Genomic DNA, 12,771 nt, shown 5'->3' with positions numbered 1-12,771 from the left:
TATAAAATTTTAAAAAATTATTTAAATATACAAAACTAATTGAATAATCGTATAAAAATCTTAATTTATTAATATATTAAGAGTAAAAAATAAATTGGTTCCTGATATTTTTTTTGCAGATATTTTCGCCTTCAAATATTTTTATGTAAATATTTTTTATTCTTCGAAAATGAAAATATTCACGAAAAAAAAAGGTTAGAAATCAATTTACCTTTTACTCATATATTAAAATTAATTTTTTCAATTCACATTAAATGTGCAAACCACGAGAATATACGTAGATGTTTCAATGTCAAGTGTGTGATATATGATATTGTATAGGGAAAAGGAAAAGGAAAAGATAACATTTGACAATATTATTAAGAGGAAAATAAAATTAAAAATATTTACTTTTTTTTATAATATTTTTGTGGTCATTAAAACGCTAAATAAATTAATACTAAAATAAAATAAAAAGAATTGTCATTTTCTAAAAAACATTATATTAGAGAGTAATTATCTTTTTATTTTACTATGGAGTAGTAATACATTTGATGGTTTAACATAAGGAAGAATAATTTTTCAATTTTGGCTTTTAAGAACTAATTTTTCCATGTAAAATTTACCAAGGATCATTTTTGTAATGTACTTTTGTTTTTCTTTGTACAAAAACACCCATGAAATTTAAATAGAATCTCGCTAGGTAATTAACATGGGATCTGTCAATTTTTACTAATTTTTATTGGATTAGACCGAAAATCCATTAACATAAACAAATTATTTCATCTTAACCCTAATCTAAGTAGCTGCACCGTAACTCCTTTTCCTTCTTTCTCTCCTTTCCCATCTCGTTCACAGTGTCCACAACGCTAGATAGCTGCGCCAACTCCCTCTATCGGGGCTGACGAGCATCCACCCACGACAAGATACCGGAGACGATAACCAGAACCATCACCGAAGAGAGCCTCGCGTGCCGTCAACCTCCGCACAACTGCACTGGCAGCCTCGACCCGAGCATCCATCCGCTACGAGAAGCTGGCGACGACAACCCGAGTCACCACGCAAGGAAGACGACGAAGCCATCGGCCGCGACTCTGCTTCATTGAAGACAACATTACCCACCTCGTGAACCACCTCTAGTGGTCCGTCGCTGCGCTGCACACCCACATGCCGGCACAGCCGCACCCAGCACCGCCTCCAAGACGCGTCGTGCAGGTTCTTCCTCCTCCGTTGTCGTGACTTCTAACGACCGTGTCTTTTTTGGATGTGTTTTTTTTTTAGGTGTTTTTTTTATGAGTTTACTTATGAATGTGTCTTCTGACGAAAGTGTCTTTTGTGGTTATAGATATGTCTCTTTTTGTATTAGATATGTTTTCTAATGAAGGTGTCTTCGATGATACAGGCGGCTGGTCTGGTGGTGAGACGATGACGCGACAATGCGGATGGCTATACGCGTAAGATGAGTTTCTCTTTTACTGGAATAGAAGTGTCACAAAATGGAATCGGGAGGGGGGCGGTTTCGAACGGCAATTACAGCGTCCCGGTGACGGAAAAAGTTTTAAAAAGATTACCATAAAAGGGTGAGAGGCTTAGAGTTGCGTGACACCTTCACAAAGATCACGGAGCAACATTTCTGAACGGTTACAAATCCTAATGTTTCAAAATTATAATTAATGCAAATCAATGCATTTTTAATTATATTTAAAAATAATAATTAATTATTATTGTCAAAAGTTGACCGATACTCTTTTAGTACCTAATACTTTTCCTTTTAAATATATTACTTCCTTTATCACCCTAAAATTATCTTATTATGTTTGCAACACGTTTTAATTAATGCTACGTCTGAATATTTAATGTAAATGTATATTTAAATAGAACTGAGTTAATTTAACTCAATTAAATTCGATCAGTTTAAATATGCATGTTAAACGAATCAAAATTGTCCTATATATATATATATATATATATATATATATATATATATATATATATATATATATATATATATTAACATAATCAATTTGGGTTGGTCGAGTGGTCAGCTCATTCATCTGTTTAAGCAAGTGTCGGGAGTTCAAATCTCGCTTTGTGTATGCAGCAACCCATTGGCTAGCAACAAATCCTTAAATAGAACTCATATCCGTAACGGATTAGTCATTGACCTGTCGGATTGGGGAATACTGTGAAAACAAAAAAAAAAATTGTCCTATATCAATTGATATCGAGCCTATAATTTTATGTCCAACTCGTTTTAGTGTCAGCATGATGGATTATGTTTTACGAATTATCTCATATATTAATTATTTTTATTCATCTATTTAAGTTGGGTAAATAGATTAGTTCAAAAATATTGACCAATTTTAAAGGTCTAACATATAAACCTCTCATGAGTGCAATTTTTTTACTATGTATCCTATTAAAAACATTTTTTTACATTTTTTTTGTATATATAGTAATTAAATTTAAAGGATATATAAATATTTAAAATTAAAGTTGCATCTCACCACCATTGCTCTAGTTTACTATATATGGGTTTGTTGTGCTTAAATTTAGGTAATTCATACATTATATGCTAAATTATTTAAGGTGATATCTTACCACAATATTAGAAAACTAACAAATTGAGTTTACCCCCAAAAGGTTTTTTGCATGGGTTTATTGCGTTTCATTTTAGATCCTATGGCCATATAACAATACAATTAATCTTCCCAACAACAAGTTTTCTTTTCTTTTTTTTTTTTTTATTTGTGTAAGTAAATTATTAGAGTAGCTAATTTGTTTGTTTGCAAGAGACTCAAAATTCAGAAGAAATAAAGATTGAAAAATGTCAACTTTGACAACACCTCCAAATGGATGCTCGCCTCGTGATGATGCTGCCCAATTGCATAAGGCTTTAAAAGGTTATTAGTTATTTATTAATGCATTATATACATTTTTTATATGTTAATTTTGTTCTGCATTTTACACAATTGAGCCATATGCTTAAAATTATGAGCCACTGAGTGAAGATTGAAGAACATAAGATAATAAAATCATCCAACCTGGTTTGAATCGGTATTATTAGGGATTATTCATATTCGTCCCAAAATTTAGTCAATTATTGAAAATTTTGACGGAATATTACTACAACAAAAATAATTTTTAGTGACAATAGTACAGTAGTCACTGTATGTCTTATTTAACCTATATTTTTACAGTGATTATATATTTGTTATTAGTACTATATGTTATGATGACAATTATATACTTTTTACGACTATTAAAAAAATCTTTAGCAATAATTGTATAATTATCGCTAAAATGTTTAAACGACAAAACTTAAGACGGCTAATTAGGGCTGGCAATTCATACCCTACCTGCGGGTACCCAATCCGGTCCAACCCGTTCGGATAGGGTAGGCTACCCGACCCGCTGCGGGTAGGGTACGGTACAGTCCGGATATACTTGTGGGTATGGTAGGGTACGGGTTTAGGGTGTATCCTACCCTACCCTACTCGCACCTCATATATAACACATATTTTATAAAAACTAGGTATATAGTGAAGGAAGTGAGAGTTGAACCCACAACCTCCCTTATGTAATGACTTACAATAAATGAACAACTACTAAAATTAGTTAGTTAATTTAGTAATTTAGAGTATTAGTTTTTTATTTTTTATGTTATTAATATGTATAAAATTCGAAATGATTGAATTTTATATTTACTTTTAAAAAATTTGATATTTCTGCGGGTAGGGTAGGGTTTAGAATTTTAAGGTGCGGGTAGGGTTAGGGTTGAGAGATTCTAAACCCGCAGGTAGGGTAGGGTAGAGTTTTAATAAAATTTTCAACCCGCGGGTAGGGTTAGAGTAGGGTCCAAACCCTACCCTACCCTACCCATTGCCAGCCCTACGGCTAATGTCTAATTATCAATAAATATATTAGTAGGATATTTTTATTGTCGCTAAAAGTAAAACAAATTATCGTTAAAAGTAATTTTTCAAATAATGAACGTTGAGTCAGGTCAAATTGCCATCTTTAAGTCGGTCTAGTAGTTTGCTTATTAATCCACTTAAACAAGTGTCGAGAGTTTGAATCTTGCCATATGCATACAACAACCCATTAACTAATTACAAATTCTTAAATAGAACTTAAATTTGCGATAAATTAGTAATTGACCTACTAAACCGAGGAATACCATAAAAAGAAAAACTAGGAGTTGATTTATGATATACACTAAAGTCATTTACATTGATTATGTTTTAATGCCTGAATTAATATACTAATAAATCATTGATTATTTGTATATTGTTGCAGTTTTGGTAATAATAATAATTAATTAATTATGTATTTTTTGGTACATGCAGGACTTCGTTCCGATACAGCGAAAATTGTGAATATCCTTGCACATAGGGATTCAGAACAACGTGACCTTATTCAACAAGCATATGAAACTAGCTTTTCTGAACCACTTTACAAACGTATATCTACAGATCTTCACGGACATGTTAAAGTATACTTATAGTAAACCCTTTTTTTTTTCATCCTCTTTTTTTGGAATATTACTTAAATATTTAATTTTTAATTAAATATTTATAATTTTAAAATTTATAATTAAATTTTTTATTAGATAAAAATATTCAATTAGGTTCGTAATAATAATTACAGCCATAAAAATTGCTATGTGTATAATAAAATCATCATATATTAGTCAATATATAGATATATATTTAATTAACTCATTTTCAAGAAAATATACTAATTTGATGATTTATATATATACACTTAGCATGATTGCATTACTATTAAAAAAAATAAATTATGCTTAAAATATTCTATAACAAATCCAAACACAATTTAATAAGGACTTAACTGAAAACTTTTATCTAATAAGAATTTAGTTATAATTATAAATTTTTGGATACTAAAAATTTAGTTAAAAATTTGATGAAACTATAAGAATTTATTAGTATTTAAATTTTTTTTTTAATAATTGAATCAATTATGCTACGTACACATCAAAATCAACTATTAGTATAAAATACATGTTGAAATATAAATATATATTAAAAATAAATTAAATCACATATATATTTATATATAATTACATTGATAGCTGATTTTAATATACAAATAATATTTTTGTAATTGCATATATAGTTGCTAAGTATATAATTGAAAGTACATAGACATAAAATGATGTGTTTTGAATAATGGTTTTCAGCGAGCATTGAAACTTTGGTTGCATGATGCTCTAACTAGGGATGCAATCATAATAAGAAAAGCATTAACAAGTTCACCAGTTGTTGATTATCAAGCTGTAAATGAAATCATTTGTTCTCGAACCCCATCACAAATACGAAGATTCAAGGATGCTTATTTATCAACTTATCATTCTAATCTTGATGAAGATCTTGACAAACAACTAAGTGGAGATCACAAAAAGGTATATATATATATTCCATTTATTTATTTATTTTGCAAATAAAGATGTGTTCAATATTATTGCAACTTGGAGACATTAGAAGATTTTTCATTTTGACATGCTTGAATTTTCTTAGAGTTAATTGAAAACAAACAAGTAAGCACTCAAGCGGTTTTTGTTCATTTTTTCAGAAGAATCGCAACATTTTTATTAAAATAAAAAATATTTTATGCGAATATCTAATTATTTATTATATTATTTTTTAAATTAATTAAATTTTTAATAGATTTTAAGTCAAATTAGGCTTTACAACTAGGGCTGGCAATTCATATCCTATCCGCGGGTATCCAATCCGGTCCAATCCGTTCGGGTAGGGTAAGCTACTCGACCCGCTGCGGGTAGGGTACGATACGGTCCGGATATGCCTGCGGGTAGGGTAGGGTACGGGTTTAGGGTATACCCTACCCTACCCTACGTATATAATGAAGGAAGTGAGAGTTGAACTCACAACCTCCCTTATCTAATGACTTACAATAAATGAACAACCACTAAATTAGTTAGTAATTTAGTTTTTTATTTTTATGTTATTAATATGTATAATATTTGAAATGATTGAATTTTATATTTACTTTGAAAAAATTTGATATTTCTGCGAGTAGGGTTAGGATTGAGAGATTCTCAACCCGCGGATAGGGTAGGATAAAGTATAAATAAAATTTTCAACCCGCGGGTAGGATTAGGGTAGAGTCTAAACCTTACCCTACCCTACCCATTGCCAGCCCTATTTACAACAGGTCAAATTTAGTATTTAATAAATCAATTATATTATTGAAATATAAAATACACATTAAAAATGAGTTAAATATATGATAGCTGATTTTAATAACTGATTTTGATATATAAATAACATTTTTATTAATAAATAATTCATAACAAGTTTCAGGCCAATTAAAACTAATAACTCAATAAATTTTATTATAAGCCTTCAATTTTGTTCTTTTCAAAAATTGTGATTGTTTAAAGAAATGAATAAGAAAAAGATTGAATATTTACTAGCAACAACAATTTTGCAACCTTTATAATTGCACAAAAATTGTTAGTTCCTCCTAAAAATTTTCCAAAGTGATCAACAATTGTGATTGAACAATATAATCCTCATATATATCTAAGTAAAAATCCAGGTACAGTCAACTTTACGTAAAGTTAATAATTGAGAGTCGTTAGATAAAAATTTAGTCAAATCAGTCAAATCATTTAACGGCTGTCAATTGTCAACTTCACGAATTTTTACCTATGTTGAAAATGTAAGGTAAAATGTTATATTATGATATTAATAAGAGGCTACATACTTGTTGTAATAGTTGTTGGTGGCTTATATAACTATACAACGTTATGAAGGCCCAGAATTGGATGAAGCATTAGTACAACAAGATGCTCAACAACTATACAAATCAGCAGACAAGAAAATAGGAACTGATGAGAAGACACTCATTAGAATCTTCAGTGAAAGGAGCAGCACTCATTTGGCGGCTGTTAGCTCTGCTTACAAAGCTTCTTTTGGAACACCACTTGAAAAGGTATATATATATATATATATAATACTTAATTTGGTCTATGAAATTACTCAAATCTCAATTTAATTCTTAAAGTTTCAATTGCCTCAATTTAGTTCTTAAACTTTTTAATTGACTCTACGACGGAAACCACCGCAGAAATTTAATGTGATTAAAATTTAAAAAGTTTAGAAATTAAATTGAGACAATTGAAATTTTAAGGACTAAATTAAAACTCAGTATAACTTCAAGAACCAAATTGAGTATTTTCTCGTATATATACACATGCTAAAAATACCACATGTTCTATACAAAAAATCAATCATTAAATCAGTTATAATATATTTATATATAAACATATATGTTGTTCCATACACACATTTTTAATATATTTTTAAAGGTAAAAATTCAAATGCAGTTAACTTTACGTGAAGTTTATAGTTGAGAGCCGTTAAATGATTTGAATTATTTGACTAAATTTAATTTTCATCTAACGACTCTCAGTTATCAATTTCACGTAAAGTTGATTGCACTTGAATTTCCACCATTTTTAAAAGGTAACTGATTCATTGTTAATTTAAAAGGTATATATACATTTACGCAAAAATATAAATACATAAAAAAAATCAGTTATCAAATCATATAAATACACTGTATTTATATGTAAATACATGTACATATATTAATTTGATGGTTAATTTTCTGTGTATAGTGTATACATAATAATTGACATATACATTTACCAATAAATTTTTACTGTTTTTTTTTTTTTTAATTTTTATGAAAATTAAAATAATAAAAAATACGGCTTAAACAGACATATTGCTTTTGGTTACAATATTATTAAGATAATAAAAATAAAAAAGTAAAATACATATTTAAGAAATAAAAAAATAACAAGTTTAATACTTGCAGGCACTAAAACAGCAAGCATCTGGCCTCTTTTTACGCGGCCTCTTGACCATACTACGATGTGCTATTAACCCTTCCATGTACTTTGCCAAGGTAAATTTTTTTCACCAATATCTACTCGTATTATATTAAATAGTTTAGTCAAATATATTCAATCATCTAATAATTATTAACTAATATTTTTATATGAATAATTTCTATTTTATTATACTAATTACTAAGTTTAGTATTTACTCAAATTTCTATTTCATAACTTTCTTTTATATATCTTCTTGTGATAATTCGATATTTTATTAAACTAGCATTTTTTTTCTTCTACAAAAAAATTAGAAGAGTATCAGAGACTTTGAGTAGAGAAAAATATTTTCAAAATTATTATGTATACATAAAAAATAAATCAATAAATTAATTATCATGTATTATTTAATTTAATTTAGATTTAATTACTCTGTTGGTCCTTATAGTTTTGTAAAATTTTCAATTAGGTCCTTATACTTTTTTTTTCTTTTAATTGAGTCTTTGCACCAATTTTTTTTTTAATTGGGTCCCTATATTTTTTTTCTTTTTATTTAGGTCCCTGTACCAATTCTTTTTTTTTTAGTTGAATCCCTATAAAATTAAGCCAATTACTACTAAGAAGGACTTAATTGAAAAAAAAAATTTGGTGTAGGAACTCAATTAAAAAGAAAAAAAATATAGGAATCTAATTAAAAATTTTACGAAACTATAGAGACCAATAGAGTAATTAAACCTTTAATTTATTTTAAATATGCATTTTATATTTTAACATACATTTCTTATCTATAATATGCTTCAAAATATTTTTATTTGGGTCATTTAGTGCAACTTAACAAAGTGTAAAATATTTTCTTTTAGATCTAATATTAAAACATTTTATAACACAAAAAATATTGCAAATAGATCCCTATAATATTTTCAGTGACGAAATTGCCCTCTTCTTACAGATTTTACGGAAGGCAATAAAGGGAATGGGAACCGGTGACACAAGGCTAATAAGGGTAATTGTGACGAGAACAGAGATTGACATGCAATACATAAAAGAAGCATATCTCACTAAATATGGAAAACCGTTATCTGTTGCTGTTCGTTCAGATACCTCAGGGCATTATAGGGATTTTCTCCTACAACTTTTAGGTTCTGATTATTAGTAGCTAGTAAGGGCCTAAAAATTTTGTATTCATGCATCCCAATTTTTATTATTTATTGTATCTTTTTACATTTAATTAGTGGCCCATAACCTACTCGGAGCAAGATTGAGTAAATTAAAGAGTGAATAGTATATATTAATACAAAGATATTAAGATAAGAATATAAAAATAAAAAAAAAATTTGTATCTTATTTGATAAAAATATAAAATATAAAATATAAAATACTGTTTTGATTCTTAAAGTTGTTGATAAAAATTAAAATCATTTTTAAAATCATTTTTAACATTTTTTTTGGGTCAATATTTTTAACATTAAAATAGTATTACTAGGTAGTTGGGACTATTCCGTTCCATTGATGTTGAAACCAAATTCACTGGCCCAAAACAAAAGAGTCCAAACCTTAAAACCGAAACAATTAAGACAAAAAAAAAGAAACCAACTTTGGTTGGTCGAGTAGTCAGCCCACTCGTCCACTTAAACAAGTGTTGGGGGTTCAAATTTCGCATTGTGCATGTAGCAACCAATTGGTCAGCGACAGATCCTTAAATGAAACTCAGATCCGCGACAGATTAGTTCTTGACTTGTCGGGTTGGGGGATACCGTGGAAAACCAAAAACAAGAAACTAAAGAATTATACATTATTATATTTTAACTATTCTAGACCCAAAAATATTAAAAAAAATATAACATATCTTTAATAATGAAATTGGAAAAAAATATCATTAAGAATATGTTTTGATGTGGTATTTTAAGAAGGAAATATACTTTTTGAGAACATTTAAACTTATTAAGGAAAACATTTGTTTGAATATTTAATTGAAATCACTTTCAGATTTCAAGTACTAAAATAGGAATTTTAATTTCCACCTATAATGGAGAAATTTCTTTTTTTAATCTTATTTCAAAATCTATTTCCATGTACTTATTAAGATTTAAAATTAACAAATAATAAAATCAAATGCATATTTTATGAATAAATATAATCTAATTATCTTTGTTAAATATAATATTTAAAAAATAAATAATATAATTATCTCAACTAAACAAAATAATATTTTAAAATGGAAAAGAATTTAATTATAACATTTAAATGTCATTATATTTAAAATATGCTAAAATTTAAAAATATTTCATCCAACCACACCCTAGCATAATTTATTTCCTAGTAATAAGAGGTATTTACATATAATATAACCCATGCCATACACAAAATATCTATTTTTTATATTTATGTTTGAAATATGCGTATAATAAAATAAGTTATTTATGAATATATTTATCTTATATAAAATAACTTCATATATTTTTTGTTATTTATACTAATACCAAATAATCTATAAAATAAATAAAAAATTCACAAAATACTTATATTTAATAAAAAAAGGTGTCGTATGCAGTAAACGAATAACTCAATATTTATAAGAAAAAATTAACTAACATATTTTAAAGTGGGTTTTATATGTATTCAGTAAATGTTGTCAAATTATTATAAAATATTGATTTGAGTAGTAGAAAATAATATTAGAGTAAAATATCGTTTTTATTCCTAACGTTTGGGGTAAGTTCTAAAGTTGTTCATAATATTTCAATAGTCCTATTTAAGTCTCTAACGTTTCAAAATTGACTCAATGTTGTCCTACCGTTAGGGATCCGTTAATAGAATTGACGGCAAGACAAAATTGAGACGATTTTGAAACGTTAGGGACTTAAATAATAAATAGGACGAAAACATTAGGGACAAAAGCGATACATAAAATAAATTTTAATTTTATTTTATCTTTCAATAATATTAATTTTTTACTGTACATAGTATTCAATTATTTTTTAATTATATCTAAATAAATTACACTTAATCACATTACTTTTATTTTAAATAAATTTATTTTTTTATAACTTTTAAGAATTTTGATACATTAGAGACAAAAGATATATATATATATATATATATATATATATTTTCTGCAAATTTATATACTAGTCATTCTACAAACATTTCATGATAACTAAAAATCTTTAAGGGTAAAATTATAAAAAAAATTTAATTTATTTAAAATGAAAATAATATGATTAAGTGTAATTTACTTAGATGTGATTAAAAAATAATTGAATACTATGTATAGTAAAAAATTGATATTATTGAATGATAAAATTAAAATTTATTTATATGTATCATTTTTGTCCCCAACGTTTTCGTCCTATTTAAGTCCCTAACGTTTTTAAATCGTCTCAATTTTGTTTCGCCGTCAATTCTGTTAACGAATCCCTAACGGCAGAATAACATTGAGTCAGTTTTGAAACGTTATGGTCTTAAATAGGACGATTAAAATGTTAAGGACAACTTTAGAATTTACTCCAAACGTTGAAGACAAAAACGATACTTAACTCATAATATTATATTAACTTAACTTAACAAATAAATTGTCAAACAAAAATAAAAAATGCGGGGTGAGATTAACATTACTTTTAGGTGGAAGATGAGTTGGAGAAAATGTTATCGTTATAAACATGAGTCATGTCTTAAAAGCTGTTGCCAACGAGTCCATGGAATAGAAAGGATTCAAGATCAAGATGTAATTAAGAAAGAGAAAGAGATAGAGATGAAATGATAATGCAATTGCACTTCTCATTTTCCATAATACTTCTTAATTGCTAATCAATTGAAAACGATATGGGTTTCCAAATACACACAAATAAATATTGCTACTCCTATTTTAATAATAATGTTATTTTCTTTTTTTATAAAAGCATACAATGCAAATTTTTTCTCAAAATAAAAATATACAATGTAAAAAAAATCATATTTAGACTGACATTATTAAAAATGAGAATGAAATTATCATTTTTCTATATATACATAATTCTATTTAAATTGAGATTTCTCTTTTAGTACAATGAAATATCTAAATATATTAATTATTATATCTATAAAATTATTTAGGTCAATTGTAATTAAAGTGTAAATAAATAATTTAACATATATAATTATATGAGAATTTAAATTATAAAGTTTAAGCAAAATAAAAGGTGCATATATACATACATTTTATTATTGGTTGGGAGAAAGCTGGCCGAATATATATAAATCTAATCATCAATAAGAGTAATTAACATTTTTTGAAGTTTATTTATCATTCAAATAGTCATACAAATAACATATTTGTATAGAGGTGTTCATGAATTGGATTTTATTCGCATATCTGTGGTGTTTATCTGAATTCGATCCATAAATTATAGATATGGATTCAATTTGTAAGGCTATCGGATCGGATTTGTGGATTTTGTGTAGATATCCACATATCCGTGTATCCGCAAAAATAAAGAAATAAATAAGTAAATATTCTTTTTATATTTTATTTCAACTAATAAGTATCATATATGTTGTATTATTTTAATTTATTATTTAAAAAAAGTATGTTTAAAATTATTTTAAGAGCAAACATATTTTAAAGAATAGAAAAAATGAATTTTATTGATATTTTTTTAACAAAAATAACCTTAAAAATTTTTTTTTTGTGTTTTGCGGATATATCCGATATCCAATCTGATCCGCAAATATGCGGATCGGATCGGTTCTTAAAAACTATGGATATTGGATCCTATCCGATCCGATGATTTTAGTGCGGATCCGATCAAAATTTTGGCCATATCCAATCTGATCCGATCCACATTCACTCCTATATTTGTATGAACAATAATGTAAAAATATATTTAGATCAAAATTTACTTATTTTTAATGATTAAAAGTATCCT

The 12,771-nt window shown here is 27.0% G+C and overlaps 1 protein-coding gene and 1 long non-coding RNA gene across 2 annotated transcripts; both read left to right on the top strand.

The window, feature by feature from the left end:
- The first annotated feature begins 642 nt into the window (after window positions 1-642).
- On the top strand, window positions 643-1,712 carry LOC140182565 (uncharacterized). Its single transcript, XR_011878407.1, has 2 exons — window positions 643-1,194; window positions 1,382-1,712. It is a non-coding gene; the product is annotated as an uncharacterized lncRNA (long non-coding RNA).
- Window positions 1,713-2,806: 1,094 nt separating this feature from the next.
- LOC112786592 (annexin D5-like) lies at window positions 2,807-7,106 on the top strand. The gene is made up of 5 exons (XM_072231330.1): window positions 2,807-2,882; window positions 4,329-4,474; window positions 5,186-5,407; window positions 6,748-6,963; window positions 7,056-7,106. Exons 1-5 carry the CDS (start codon window positions 2,807-2,809, stop codon window positions 7,104-7,106), a joined length of 711 nt encoding a protein of 236 aa, XP_072087431.1.
- The last annotated feature ends 5,665 nt before the right edge of the window (window positions 7,107-12,771 follow it).

Source organism: Arachis hypogaea, chromosome 20, assembly GCF_003086295.3.
Source record: "Arachis hypogaea cultivar Tifrunner chromosome 20, arahy.Tifrunner.gnm2.J5K5, whole genome shotgun sequence".
NCBI classification, from domain to species: Eukaryota; Viridiplantae; Streptophyta; class Magnoliopsida; order Fabales; family Fabaceae; genus Arachis; species Arachis hypogaea.
Note: the sequence above shows the minus strand (reverse complement) of the source record. Positions and strands in the feature narration are given on the sequence as shown.